At 37.6% G+C, this 15,827-nt stretch overlaps 2 protein-coding genes across 2 annotated transcripts; both read right to left on the reverse strand.

Annotated features, from left to right (window-relative positions):
* Nucleotides 1-1,274: 1,274 nt before the first annotated feature.
* On the reverse strand, nt 1,275-4,345 carry LOC103960431 (putative kinase-like protein TMKL1). Its single transcript, XM_009372907.3, has 2 exons — nt 2,868-4,345; nt 1,275-2,158 (listed from the first exon to the last, which is right to left on the reverse strand). The coding sequence occupies exons 1-2, from the start codon at nt 4,243-4,245 to the stop codon at nt 1,518-1,520; spliced, it is 2,019 nt and encodes a 672-aa protein (XP_009371182.2). The 5' UTR covers nt 4,246-4,345; the 3' UTR covers nt 1,275-1,517.
* A 4,841-nt stretch (nt 4,346-9,186) lies between these two features.
* Nucleotides 9,187-11,302, reverse strand: LOC103960421 (pentatricopeptide repeat-containing protein At5g48910). Its single transcript, XM_009372895.3, has one exon. It carries the CDS (start codon nt 11,200-11,202, stop codon nt 9,295-9,297), a length of 1,908 nt encoding a protein of 635 aa, XP_009371170.2. The 5' UTR covers nt 11,203-11,302; the 3' UTR covers nt 9,187-9,294.
* Between the last annotated feature and the right edge of the window lie 4,525 nt (nt 11,303-15,827).

Raw genomic sequence — 15,827 nt, forward strand, 5'->3', positions numbered from 1 at the left:
CTTTGTTCTTGCAATATGGTTAGGCAAGGAAACAAAGAAACCAAATAGGCTAATGTTCCCAGATAGCGCTATTACGGTAACAAATAGTCTCATGGCATCCGTAAGAAATGACTTCGTCATTCTTGTTTTCTCCTTCCACGTGTCTTCAATTGTTTCGGCTCCTTAATTCTCCATCATTTCTGTTTTCTCTCTATACCGTTCTTCTTTTGTTTCAGCTCCCTAATTCTCCTTTAATTATTTATTCGAACATCGAAAAATAAAGAGTGGTGCAAAAATCATTCCCTTATATCAATACATTGTTGGTATTATCACTGCACATCAATTGCAAAGTATAATTTATATAGCATAAGTACCATATGTTGCAGGCACAACATGCAGGAAGTTCTCTTGAGAACCTTGCTGCAATAATAGTGGTATTTAAGAGTTTTTCCCAAAAAATAAAGCCCATTATTCTCATGAGCTAAATTGATAATAAAACAAAAACAAATTATAAATAAATAAGAATTTAGACATTCTTAATTATTACAAAGATGATTAAGTGATGATGATACTTACCATCCTATTTATGAGAATATTTTTGCTCACCATCCCATTTATCATTATTGGATGAGTTTAAATTTCGAGATATGTGTAGTGAATAGATACAAGAGAAAATTGTAGTAATGGTCCCTCAATTTTAACCCACTTCTAGTAATGATCCCTCAACTTTAACTCAATTGGAGAAATGGTCTCTCAACTTTAACTTAATTGTAGCTGTGGTCTTTCCAACATGACTCATTTTGACAGAATTCTAACGGAATTGACAAAAAAAACTATAGCTGCATATTTTGATGAGTTAAGTAATCAATGGTCATGAAGTTTTAGTTGAAGAACCATTGATAATAAATAGAGTGATGAGCATTACTACCATCACTTGAGAGTGATGAGCAAAACTGCACCCTTGTTTTATAGTGAAACATTGAGTGCATTTTTGCTCACCACCTTCAATTACTGGTAATGCTCACCACCATATTTATTACCAGTGGATGAGTTTAAATTCTGTAATTTGTCTATCTAATACATAGATCTCAAAATTTAAACTCATCCAACGGTGATAAATAAGATAGTAAGCCAAAATATTTCCTAAAACATTTGATTTTTCTGCATTGAAATTTGCAGTGCGCGTGCGCGCGCGCACACACACATACATACATACATACATGTATGTATGGATGGGATTTTGGGTACACATTCGAGCACACTTGCTTGAAAAGGAAGACTAAAAGAGAAGCATGTCATCACAAAACACAGACCATGAATTGATTTTTCATCCTAAAAATATAAGCACCAAATGAAGAAATCCTATCACCATGAAGTCCTGCAATTCTCTACTGAATCAGAGATGCATAACATTTTCAACTGCGAAGACGCTTAGGCTAATAAATAAAAGAGCAAGCGTTAGTGCGAGCGAGCGAACGAAAGAAGCCTTCAATTTAATGTAAGTCATAATTTTGAACATTTTTGAAGAAATGGCAGCTTCAAAATGGGGTACCAATCTCACTCCTCGTCTCTGTGGGGCTGTACAAAGTAGACCTATTCCTTGGCCTGTTCTCCTCCAACTGCTTCACAACTTCATCCATGGAGGGCCTAACCGATGCAACCGGTGCACAGCAACCCATTGCGAGCTTCAGAGCCTGAAAAAGACCTTCTTCCATGGGACTCCTCACCCCCTTCAGTACCTCCACATCGAAAACCTCCAGTGTCGTCTCCTCCAAGACTGCAACTTTCACCATCGAAGGCAAATCCACAAATTCTCCACTCCTCCCAGTTTTACCAGGCTTCTTGCCTATCAAAATTTCCAACAGAAGAATTCCAAATGCATAAACATCTGTCCTTGAACTACATTTCTTCATCTTTTGAAGCTCTGGTGCCTTGTAACCGTCATTCTTTGCAACTGCCACCATTTCATCAGCTACTGTAGGGATCATTAGCTTGTCAAGCCCAAATTCTGTGAGCCTAGCTACAGAAAATTCATCCACTAGCACATTCTTAGATTTTACTGTCCCATGAGTGATAGGTGTTTCAAGACCGGTATGAAGATACGCTAGTCCTCGAGCTATTCCCAGTGCAATCTTGTGTCGCCGAGCCCAGTTCAGCACAGGTTTTCCCGCTCTGGTTTCTGCATCCAGCAAAAACAGATGATAAACAGTTAAACAATTCTGCAGTGAGTGTCGATAAGTTAACAAGTAGGTAGCAAATAAGATGTGAACCCTTTGAAGACGTATGCATTTTCTTCAACAAGCTTTCAGAACTCTATTGGTCATTGGTTGTAGAAGATATGTTGATTCCAATTTGAGAAACATAGGGTTAGGAAAAAGAGATTTTGAGGTTGCTCAACGTGAGCCAGCCTAAATATAATCTGTTGTTTCCAAATCTTCCAAAGGGCTTTTATGAATTATCAAAACGACCCCTACGAAAGAGTTGAGTGCAAGATCCTTGTAATTAAGTTTCCACTCTTTCATATCCATATAAATTGTAGAAAGTAATCGTATGCTGGACTGGGAAAACAATCCATCTCCTGTGACATTTAATGCCAGTGAATCCTTTCAGGTATCAAAGTCCTCCCAAGCCTAGGGTAGTGAACTGTTAAACTCTCGTTTGATCGTGTTTTCCGATGTTACAATTAGCTATTACTAGAAACTGATATCTAGGACGATAATCGAATATTGATGGTTTGAAATGTTTCAACAATCAAAAGAGGCCAAGGACATAAAATGTATCAACTACAAAACAAAGTACTGAAGTATTTCAAAGCTAATTACTTAATAGACAAACATAAACTATTCAATATCACAGAACAACTGCATAAGCACGAAATAAATGCATACCATGTAAAAGATCATGAAGGCTTCTGTGAGGAAGATGGTCATATATCAGAAGCTTCTCCCCTCTCTTCCCCTGGTAGAAAGCTCTCAGCGGAATCAAATTCTCATGCCGAATCCTCCCCAATTGTTTCACCACAGGAAGACAAGAGCTCCCATCCTTGCAACTACCTTCCCTCAACAACCTCAAAGTAATGGTCACTCCATCTGAAAGCTTTGCCTTGTAAAGAGTCCCATAGCTCGTCTTCTCCAAAACTTGTCCTGTGGCATTCAACACATCCTCCAACGTCAAATGCTCGCCGCCCTGAAACAAAATAAGCCTCCCTTGATCACCACCCCCACCACCGCCACTTTCCTCATCTTCTTCTTCCTCCAACTCATCTTCACTCTCTTCCCTGCTGTTTTTCTTCTTGTTTTGCACATATCCAATACACAATGAAGCCAAAACCACAGTTGCAGTCATCAAACTGATAACGATGCCGGCAATTGCCCCGGGACTCAACCCAGAGCTTCCACTGCAACTTTTCAAAGGTGCCCCACAAAGTCCAGGGTTGTTACCCTCAAAGGCCTCCACACCAAACTTTGATCCACCAAAAACAGGCAACACCCCACTAAAATTATTATGTGAAAGGTTCAATTTTTCGAGGTTTAACTGCGCTAAACCCTCAGGAATCGGACCCGAAAACATGTTACTCCCAAGATCAAGCTCTTTAAGCCCACCAAACTGGGTTACAAACTCTGGGAAATTCCCAGAAAACTTGTTTCCACCAAAATCAAGAAACTGAAAATTCTTGCAGCTGGAGTTTCGCAATGCAGGTTCAGGAACCGACCCGGACAGCGAATTTGCATGAACCCGAAGGGAAATCAGATTGTCACACAAGTTCCAAATCGAGGGTGGTAAAACCCCATTCAACAAATTTCCTCCCAAATCAATGTCAGAGAGGGAAGAGCTGTACCCAAGTTCCAATGGTACGGTCCCACTGAGGAAATTGATGTTAAGGTACAAACTTTGGAGCATTGAGAACTCCCCCAGCTCTCTGGGGAGCGAACCAGAGAGATTGGCAGATGGGAGCTGAAGGGAGAAAAGGTGGAGAGATGGGTCTCTGGAGAGAGACAAATTGGTCCATTGGGGGGAGGTTAGGTCAGTGCAGAGCAAAATAGAGCCGTTGGAGAAAACCCATTTGAGTCCCCTCCATTGACAGAGAGGCACAGAGGAGTTCCAGGAAGATAAGAGCAAGTTCTGAGAGTTACCTTGCAGTGAAGCTTTGATTTTTCCCAGGAGAAGCTCGACATCTGCAGAAACAGACTCAGTGGGGGTGCTGTTTAAGGGTAGGAGGAAGCAGAGGAGGAAAATGTAGAGAGAGAAACGTTTCGAAACCTCCATGGAAGAAGCAGAGGGTTTAGAGAGAGAGTGGAAAGAGGAAAGGTGGTGTTGTAGGTGGTGGGCAATTCAAAGAAGCTCTGTTTTTGTGGAAAAGCTGACAACAGTGTTGACTATGAGTGATCTCCTAGTCTATTATGGGTAGGGGCCTTTGATTTGATATCACATCCGTACTATGTTAATTATCCACCGTTGGATTGGTGCATAAAGTTTCAATTTTTAGCGGGTTAATTTTGTGATTGGGCCCCAATACTTTTGAGGTTTTTGTCACTTTGATCCTTCATATTTTTTTGTTCTCAAATTGGTCCTAGACTTTTGTATGTGTTTGCTTTCTTTGACAACGGACATGGTATAACATTTATAACAAAATAATAGTGTTTCTTAACTGTTTGATTTGTTACAATATCATAGAATCCTCTTGCATTATTGTCCATAATGAATACTTCACCTTCACTGAGATTTGCTTATCTATTACAGTGTGTTTAATATAAAGACAAAAATGTGACTTTCGTTATAAAAAGTTAGATAATAAGATTTGATCATTCTTGAGGTGCAATTAATCTCCAATGCAAAGACTCAAATTCTAGACCAAGTGGATTTATATATTTTGATCTTCTTTAATGCAAAGAGTTTTAAGATTTAAGCCTTTGTATTGGAGGAGAAAACATTGAACTCAAAACCCATATTTGAGTTTTAACAATTTGGTTATGTGCATTGGAGATGACTAGACTTAAATATCTTTTTTTTTAATCACTATTTTTCTGATTGGCGTGGGCTCCACATTGGACTCAATTCTCAAATCGAAATTCATATTTGTGTCTTGACTTCGTTGGAGACTTATATATAATATATGAGTTTTAAGTCTCCGGTGCATTGGAGAACTTTAGATTCACATATAAGATTTGAGTCCAAATTTGTAAGTGCAATGGAGATGTTCTTGAAAAATCCATTTACTTTGACAAAATGTCCTCTATCTACTTACATGTGACTAGTTATGCATGTGTGTAGTAATATAACAGATCAAACTAAACCAAACCAAAACAATGGATTTGGTTCTTAGTTTTTTTATTAATGGGTGTTAAAACAATAATATATACACAACTATTTTACATGTGTCTAAATTTAATGCTACATTGATTTGTTGTTGATCCAAACATTGGTTCTTGTTGATATATTCGGCCGTGGTTGGTTTCAACCAAAAAACGAACTTTTTTTTTTTTTTTGAAGGTAATAAGAATTTATTAACAAACTATTAGCGACATACATGGTACATGGGCCTGCATCTTGAACGTAACCAAGAGGTCACACATGCCAAAACAACTCTACACAAATTCACAATTACAAACTCATCATAAAACACTACAATTCCCCAACCACCACTAAGAGTCATATCTAACCAACAAAAAAGATAACAACATTGCGAGTTGTAGAACCACTGTAACAGCTAGCATCACGAGGAAAATGTTGCACCACCTCTGATGGTCTTGCAATTGTTAGCAAAGAAGCACTACAACAAATGTCGACTTTCCTCCTTATAGTCCTTTGCCATGCACAAAACCAAAAACCAACCTTTGCTTTAAACAATAGCCGCTGCTTAAAGATCCGAGTTTGATCCGTAAGTCATAGCCATCACAAAAGCTCTTCTCAACATAGTGAGAGAGCAACTACAATTACGAAAACACTTTTCGCCACATGAAAAGAGTGACCACAACCAGAAAAGAAACATAAAAGAAACAAAAAAAAAAAAATAAAGAATTAGAAGAAAGAGATCAAGAGAGATTGTCGCCGAACCTAAGGCCAACCACCATGGTCGGCAACTAAGGGATTTTTCGTTTAGATTTTTCCTTCAGGTAGCGACCAAAGTTTTGATTACAAAATTCATAAAAGCCCAACTAAACTTAGTACTACCGTTAGGCAAGTCAAAATATTTTTGTTAAAGTTATAACCACATTCTTTTTATCTATTTGTACATTCATGTTTAATCAAGTTCGTTATTTCTTATGTTACTATATTGTTCTCATTTAACACAATTTAGAAGTTAATAAGTAAATAAAAAATAAACAAAATGAAAGGCCAAAGTGAAACTGACACTAAAGTTCAAGGACCAAAATTAACTAACTTTTACCAGAAACTCATTCAGTCTGATTGTAGCACGACAAACAGAACACTCCTCGGTCCTCACTCTGTTCAATAAATTATTGGGGTTTGCTTTTTGATATTTAATTTTTGTTCTGCGCGGTGCACGCCCACCTTTGGAATTGGATTTACTTTTTATTTTTATTAATTTAAACTCATTGGGTTGCACCAACGGTTGCTTTTCAAGGCACAGGTAGGTGCAGGTGTACTGAAGTTACTGTGGCCCTTAACCTAGAGACGTACACGTGTCTATGTATTTGAGTGTCGGTTTTGATGGTGTTCCACACGCCGCATCCTGTGGGTCCGCATGCTTGTGGTTGACAGGTTGTGAGTCAGATTTCACAAAGCAAAAGTTTATGAGTGAAAGATAAAAGCATGGCGTTGGATAAAGAGGGTGTTAAAGGTGATGTTCACATGTGGTGAGTTCCAGCATTCCATCATGTGGGTCACAATTTAGTATTGATTTTTCACATGTATGGAGTCATTCGTATTTGTAGATTAGGTCAAATGGTTAAGACTATAAATGAGCTAAATTTGAACTTCCCGTATATTAGAGTAGTTTAGTTTAGCTGTTAGAACTTGTCAAAAACAAAAGAGAAGTGACTCTGCAAACCAATATTCATTTATGGTCGTTAAGTTTTTTTATTTTCTTAAATAAATTAAAAGACGAAAATAAACATATGTGTGTGTAAAATGAGAAAAATGATGTGTGAGAACTATTTCTCACAGAAAAAACATGTCATAATTTGATATCCTTGAAGAATTTTTCCCAATTTAACGAGTGATTTTTTTTTTTTTGCAAGTTAGATTACGATTTACAAGTAGAGAGAAATGGTTTTTTTTTTTTTTTTTCTCTCCGGAGCCAAATAGGCCTTTTAGAATATATAGTTGAATATACTAGGTTGAAGGTTTCATTTGATAAAAAATCATTTACATGAGGAATGTTAGCTATTTTTTTAATTTACCTTCTCATTTGAGGCTTTTTCGTTCATCTTTTGATATGTGGAATACACTTATATATAAAACTAGAAAGTTAATGTTCTGAAAGGGTGCATTTTTGCTTACATTCTCAAGTAGTAGTATTGTTTACCACCCTACTTGTTATTATTGAATGAGTTTAAATTTTAAATTTGTGACTATCCATTACACAAATCTCAAAATTTAACAAATCTTAAAATTTAAACTTATAAAACGATAATAAATACGGTGGTGAGTATCATGATCACTTGAGAGTGGTGAGTAAAGATATTCTCTTTCTTTATTAGACATGAAGTGGAAGTTAATTTCATACATCTAGTGACGCTCTAGAAATCATGCAACCAACTTCACTTAGTGTGATAAAATTTTGTTGTTAGTGGTGTTGCTGTTGTTATTAGACATGAAGTGGAAATTTCAAGAAATAATGTTCAAATTAATGACTAGGAAATAAAGATTTCATGGGATTGATTTCTGTTCATACTCCCGCGTCACGCCAGTCAATCTGAAATTGATCGTTCCCTTAATTGCATGTTTTTCATCATCAATCCCTCGTCTAATTGGACGAATCTCCCTTTTTGTTTTAAGATAATTAATCAAGTTTACCGACAGCTGTTTGTTAAGCATGGTGGTGACACACTGATTGCTTCTTTTGGTTTTCCTCTTTAAGTTTGAAGGAAATTTTAATTTTGGTCTCGAGGTTTCAATTTTTTTTTTTATAGGTTTAAATGTCAAAATAGTCTTTGTGTTTTATTTTATCGGCCAACTCAGTTAATGTGATTTAAATTTGGCCAAATTGGTCTATGTGTTTATATCTATTAGCCAAATTCAAGACAATACATTAAAAGACCGTTAAAATTGAAATGTGTCAGGCACGTGAGAGGATAAAAATGTAAATTTATGTACACCCACTAACAAATACAATGTATTTGTATAGAAATTGACACTTCGTTCAATTCACTTCAATATTATACGATTTAGGACGTGTCAATTTCAAGTGTCTTTTAACAGATTGTCTTGATTTGGTTAATGAATGTAAACACAAGGGACCAATTTAGCCAAATTGAAAACACAATGACTAAATTGGTCGATATAGTAAAACGCTAGGACCATTTTGACATTTAAGCCTTTTTTATATTATGCACTGAAGTTAGTTTACACCTTCTATCTATTTGAATGTTTAAAACTCCATTAAATTGATAATATTTTTTTTGTCAATATGATGCAAATGTATCTTACACGTTTATTCATATAAGAATTACACACTCATTATGTCATCAATTTAATAAAAGATTAAACAATCAATCCTACCAAAAATATAAATTAATACAATTTTAATACATGGCATAAAACGAGAAAAATTGAAACTTCATGGCTTTTTAAAAAAGCCCCCCAAACCTCAAGGATGCAAAATGTAATTAGCCTCCCCAAAGTACATAAATCATGCATTCCTCCAATTTAAATTTTAAATGTTGACTATTCATAAGTGAATCCAGATGATCACTATAATCTTTCTTGTTTCTCCCAATTTGAATTGCTTAATCATTCTGTTTAATAACTTTGGCTTTTGGCTGGAAGTCAAAGTGCTTATGAAAAAACCCCTTTCGGTCAATGGCTGCATGCGATGCTACTTGCCTCAAGATTTTGGGTTTGTTACTTTCATGTTGATGTGTCTAGCTCTTGAAGCAAAAGTGTTAAAGTTAAAGCAGCAGGAAAATTATCACGCATTTTCCTCTTCCTCCTTTTAATTTTTTTTTTTTGTTGGAAAGGAGTGCATGATAACTATTTTGAAGTGCAAATAGCAGCTCCTGCTCCAGACAATGAGTACGCACGTAGACTTCTTAAACTATGTCAAACATAACAATATTGTACATTCATCACATAACGCAATGGTTAACTTGGAGAAGAATCTGAATACAATTGAATTGATAATGTAGGCATTTACCAGTAATCCTTGCAAGAGCATAAACCATTTTCGAAGTGGTGGAAGCGCTTGCGATCCCTGACAACAATCTTGCGTTTATAAAGTTTCGAGATCAACTTTATCGAAGAGTGACAATCTTCACATATGCGTAGATTCTTAACAATTCGAAGCGTGGTTTGAGCGGCTGTACTGATTAAGCCAAAGGCAGTTGCAATCTTTTCGCTGTGACAACGTAAAGCACTTTGTTTTTCTTCTTCATCCATGTTGAGCAACACTTGTGTGGTGTTAGGCCTATGGCCTTCCAAGCTCAGTTTTTCGGAAATTTCCTCCAACATTGAATGGATTTCTCCGGCTCTAGGATGAGAGTCGTCTTCCACCACAAACTCGTGAATTGCTCCATCAAGCTCAATCGAACTACCTCCCGGGTCTTTCCTAATGTCCATATCTTTCATCCGCAATCTCACCTTTGCTACTTCCTCCCAATTTCCCAAAGAGGCATACATGTTCGAGAGAGCAATGTAGGATCCACTATCACGAGGAGCCAAGTCCATTAAAATCTCTGCCACACCTTTACCGATATCGATGTTCCCTTGCATCTTGCAAGCACCGAGTAGCGCCTTCCATGTAACATCATCTGGCTGAATTGGCATGTTCAGTATAAGCTCTTCAGCTTCTTCTAACAATCCTGCACGACCTAATAAATCAACCATACATCCATAATGCTCGATTCTAGGTTCTAAGCCGACTACATTAACCATATGGTTGAAGAATGATCGCCCCTTCTCCACCAAACCGGCATGGCTACAAGCACTCAAGATGCCAATGTACGTTACATCACTAGGCACCACACCAGCTCGTTCCATCTTCAAAAAATAATCTAGTGCATCCTCAACACGACCGTGCATAGCAAGTCCACTAATTATGGCATTCCAAGTTATCACATTCCTTTTCGGCAGTTGCTCAAAAACTAGAAGTGCCTTCTCAATGCTCCCACACTTACAGTACATATCCACCAAAGCAGAACCAAGCACATCATCAATCCCGATTCCATTCTTGTTGGCATACAAATGTATCCACTTCCCTAGTTCAAGTGCACCAAGCCGTGATATCGCCGGCAAGACACTAACCAAAGTCACATAATTTGGACACACATTCCCAATCTGCATATCCCGGAACATTTCCACAGCCTCCTTTAAAAACCCATTTTGCGCGTACCCGGATATCATCGCATTCCAGGACACCACACTTCTGTGAGGCATTTTATCGAACAGCTCCCTTGCAGCTCTAAAATCCCCAACTCTAACGTACCCATCAACAATCACATTCCACAAAACCACATTGCCCTCTTGCTTCCTTCCATTCAAAACACCAAAATCCCCAACACTCCTAGAAAACAACAAATTTGCATCCTCCATAACCTCACACATTACATACATCCTCACCAGATTGCTCACAACAAACCCATCAGTTTCCAATCCAAACTTCACAGCCATGCCATGAACACACTTACCCACCTCAAGATTCCCCATTTTTGCACAGGCTTTCAGCACTGAAGGGAAGGTGAACTTATTGGGTTCCACAGAACCATCAGCAACCATTTGAGAAAAGAAGAAGAGGGCATCGAGCGAGTGGTCGTTAACAGAGCTCTCTGCGAGAGCCCTGATGATTGTGTTCCAGGAAAAGTAATTGGGTTTCTCCATCTGGGTGAAAACAGAACGGGCGCATTGGATACTGCGGTGGGTCGAGAGGGCGTAGAAGCGGAGGATTTCGGCGGCGGCGAGGGGGTCGTGGATTTGGCGGGTTTTGATAAAGTGGGCGTGGACTTGGTGCAGGTCTCTGATGGTTTTGCATGATGTGATTTGTGGGAAGAGAAAAGATGGGTGAGAGGACGGTGGAGTTGTGGGGTTGCAGACGGTGGAGGTCATGGCGGAGCTGGGAATGTCTGGTGAAGGAGAAAGAGTTTGAGTTCTCAGCTCTGTGGGATTTGGATAAGACAGTACTAGGATCTGTCAGGACTTGATAGTCCATCTTTTAAGGGGCAGTCATATTAGGATTTGATAGGACTTGATAGTATTTTAATGAACTTTAAAATCTAGTTGTAGTTAATTAGATTTTAAAAGAGAATTTTAAAAGATTTTGAAATTATGGTGTAGTCAAATTAGGATTTTAAAGAATACATCCAAATCCATAGGTAGTCGATTAGGATTTCAAAAAATGAAAACTAATAAAAATGACTTAAAAACTTTGAATTTTAACGATAAGGACAAAATAAAGAGTAAAATGAATAGTATTATAATTGACTTTTTAGTTTAACAATATGATTTTTCGTTATGATGAATAGTAGCGGAAACTTTTCATTAAAATTCCCTTTTAAAAAGTCGACAAGAATCCAAGTGTAGTGAAAATATAAAAAATTTGCTAGGATTTTAATGAATTAGGGATTTTGATGGATTTGAGAGTGGGTGATATAAATACCAAACACCTTAAACAATCTAACATCCACCTCTAGGATTTCTTTTCTTCTCTTTGGAGAAGAAGACAAACCATCTCTCAAAAAAAGAAGAAGACAAACCATCTCTCAAGATAAGAAGACGACATACAAAGTTCCTTTATTTCTTAAAAATATATCCACCAAATCCAAAATCTCACCACAAATTCAGCCCCCACAAAATATCCATTCCCTATTCTGCTATGTGTATATTATACTTCTCTACCATTTTTATCGCTATTTGTTTAGTTGTTTGTTTTAACTCTGTTTGGTAGCCTAGAAAATGTCGGAAACTGTGGGAAAATGGAGGTGTTGTAGGGATTGGAGTATGGGATGTTGGGGTTTTGAGTAACTTGGGTGCTGAAGTGAAAAATGGTGAATTGGGTTGCGAGTTTTTCAGTTTTGGAAGCTACAACAACAAAGAGATGAGCTTTAGGATTCAATAGTATTTTTGTCTTGTACTTGGAGTTGTTAGCTACTGGAGCAAAGATTTATTAATTTTGTATGCTTGGGTTGGGTTCGATTAGTTGGAATTAGCTTGATCTAGATGTCATCTGAAACCATCAATGATTTATGTTTTGGTTTGTTAAAAATTTCATAAAAAAACTATAATTCAAATGAGAAAAGTAAAAATATATTGTATTGATTTGTATTTTGATATCATATATGTTTTAGATTGTGTACTGAGAAATAAATTTATTTTATGTTGTAGAAGTCAAATAAAAATCCTAAGAAATCCATGAAAAAAGTTCATACAAATCCATAAGAATCTATAATATAAATCCATACAAATCTTCCAATTATAAAGTCCATTAAAATCCTTTAAAATCTGTCACATCCCGGCCCGACTTCACCGTAGCACGATATTATCCGCTTTGGACCCCTACCACACCTTCACAGTTTTGTTTCTGGGAACTCACACGAGAACTTCCCAGTGGGTCACCCATCCTGGGATTGCTCTCGCGCGAACTCACTTAACTTTGGAGTTTCGATGAACTCCGAAACAGTGAGCTCCCAAAAGGTCTCGTGCTAGGCAGAGATGAAAATATACATATAAGCCTTACAGGATCCACTCCCATGGGCGATGTGGGATGTTACAATCCATCTCTTAGGGGCTCAACGTCCTCGTTGGCACACTTCCGGCCACGGATTGACTCTGATATCAAATTGTCACATGGGCCCCCACCACATCTTGGACTCAACTCTACCGTAACACGATATTGTCCGCTTTGGGCCCATACCACACCCTCACGGTTTTGTTTCTGGAACTCACACAAGAATTTCTCAGTGGATCACCTATCCTAGGATTGCTTTCGCGCGAACTCGCTTAACTTTGGAGTTCCAATGCTCCGAAGCGAGTGAGCTCCCAAAAAGCGAGTGAGTTCCGATGAATATTTTATTTATTTAATTATTATCTGACATTGGTTTAGGTATATTTTATTTATTTAATTTTATCACAATGTCGGTTAAAACCGACAGTAGGGTGGAGTAGGGTGGATATATTATAATTAAATTGCTAATGAACGCGCTTTAAACCGACGTAATGTTCAAGTATAGATCGCTTTAAACCGACGTTAATGTCAGTGTCACTTTTAATCGACACTGCGTAGTGGCGGATTAAGCGAACAAACCGACATTGAAGGCCTTTCGTGACGCTAACATTAGTGTCGCTATTCTAATCCGACATTACATTGTTTTATGTCGGATTTTTGCCAAATTTCCGACAGAAATTGGGTTTCTTGTCGGTTTTTGCTTCGCCAGTAATAGCCTATATTGTAATGGGTCCTTAACAGGTTGGGTCACTTTACCCAACATGTAAAGTGACCCGACCCATTATGACCCGTTAAGAAAAATATATATTTTTTCTTAAATTTGCACATACCACATATTGCCACATAAATATTACTTCAAAACATTAAAACACATTTGTCGTTTAAGCAGTACATCTACACTCGAAAATAAGAGCCTAATAAAAAAAACATCCATACACTATTAGTCTATTACAAAATATTAAATGTGCAAAGATATGCAAAATGAAAGAGTTTTTGTTTTCAAGGTTGTGAAGCATTTCTCAAAAGTTTAAACCTTGTCAATGGAACTCAAAGCTTGCATGTTATTCCTTTTACAAAATCCTCAATTTTCATCGATCATCATGAGAAAATTGTATTGGAACTTTGGCTTGATTTATTGCCTTCAAGAGTTATGTTGATGATGTTTTCAGTAAGGTTTCCACGTCAGAACTCTCTTCCGCATAAACTAAGTATGGAAAAACCAAACATTAAAAACCATTCAAATTATGAGAAGTTTACCAAAATAATTATGAAAAGAAATAAAACACTAGTACTATACCATATAAAAATACATTAGCCTCCAACCTAATGCACAATGGACGGTTGAGATTAAATCTCAGCCAATCCAATGGTCACCAATTTTTTAAATTTAATTATATATATAATTATTATAGTTTTTAGGGGTATAAAATTGTTAAATTAATATATATAATTATTATAGTATTTTTTTTAAGGTTATAAAATTATAAAATTAATATTTTGCTTATTGTGTATCGTGTTACTCACGTGTATACCCGAACCAACCTGTTATCTTAGGTGCTTATCAGGTTACTCAATAACGACCTGATTCCTTATCGTGTAGACCCGAACACCTATTAATTTCGTGTCGGGTTACCAGGTTGTATCAGGAATTGTCAGGCCCACCTACACCACCTCATTTTGAGACATTCGAACCCACCCCCATATTCGCCTCCCCATCAACCACCGCCTGTTCTGAATGAACCCCAGCCCCCTCAACCACTTCAGTGTCAACATCGTGGCCCAACCCTGGGGAAAACCTCGGTGCCTCCATCCTCCATTCTCCATCATTGCTCAAGACCCAGGCTTTCCAAGCACCGATCCCAACGTGGGATTACCTACTTGCATCTACTTGCCATATGGTACACATGTATCATCCACACTCCACCTTTAAAGAGATGGCATTGATTACACTTATGATCAAGCAACCCACATAGGAAACGGTACGTCGGGAGACGCTCGTATTGCACCAGAACTCTAATAAGCTCCCCGCCCTCCGATGAAGGCAACCTCAATTGCACACCCCATCGGAGAGGTTTAAACACATCAATGGCAACCCTAATGTGCATGTATTTGCCAAAACAGAAATCATTATTGCAATCGACCTTCATGCACCGACCCAAGATTGCTCTAATAACCTCCCTCATGAATACGGACCTAAAAACATTGCTCCCGCAGTGGAACGTCAACCGAAACCTAGAACTTATTAACTTCCGCCAATAACAACAAGGATTTACTAAAGAACCACAGACTATCCTTTAGAACAACTCAAACTTCCTCCTCAAAATTAAAGCTAATGAGGATGCAATTATCACCGATCACCGTGGTCTCCACACTTACCTTAGGACGCCATAAATCCTTAATTACCCCCATAACAATATTTGGCCTCAAATACTTATGGGAGAGAACCTTACCAACCAAGAAGAATTTTGAAACCCTAAGCCTCTCCGTCGTCGTGTTGCTGATCACCACCTCCAGATTCTTAGACTCCGACAACTGCAATCTTGAGTTGAAGAGCCGAAGAAACAGATCCATCGTGTCACTGAAAAGAGAACGGACCGCTGCCACACACCGATTTGTAGTAGCTGCCGCCCACAAACCCTAGACTCGAAACCCTTACGTGCCGTGAGGACGAAGGGACTTTGCGTATGCACTTACCGTCCCCAATTAATAAAATCTAAAAATGAAGAATTAATTTCACTTCTCACTATTGCTAGTATTAAACAAATTTCATCACTCATCAGTAGAATAATACTAGAAAGATCATATATTTAAATGATATTTTATAAATCATCTAACGTAATTATTAATGATTAAATTATTACTTTAAACTAGTCTCTCTAACATTATTCATGATATTTACTACTAGTCCAGATCTATGGTTGCCATTTGACCGGTAAAAAATATCTGTGGTTGCCAAGTGGTATTTCTCCTCTGGTTTTTGAGTTCAACAGTCACTTGTACCGTGGACGCA

The sequence above is a fragment of a genome, unplaced genomic scaffold (assembly GCF_019419815.1).
Source record: "Pyrus x bretschneideri cultivar Hongxiangsu unplaced genomic scaffold, Pyrus_bretschneideri_v1 Contig10, whole genome shotgun sequence".
In the NCBI taxonomy this organism is placed as follows: domain Eukaryota; kingdom Viridiplantae; phylum Streptophyta; class Magnoliopsida; order Rosales; family Rosaceae; genus Pyrus; species Pyrus x bretschneideri.

Bases quoted from the DNA above. Each gene is read 5' to 3' on its own strand.
- LOC103960431 (XM_009372907.3), bottom strand. From the start codon at position 4,245: ATGGAGGTTTCGAAACGTTTCTCTCTCTACATTTTCCTCCTCTGCTTC. The intron at 2,159-2,867 runs GTATGCATTTAT...TGCTGGATGCAG, and splicing joins CCTTCATGATCTTTTACATG to AAACCAGAGCGGGAAAACCT.
- LOC103960421 (XM_009372895.3), bottom strand. From the start codon at position 11,202: ATGACCTCCACCGTCTGCAACCCCACAACTCCACCGTCCTCTCACCCA.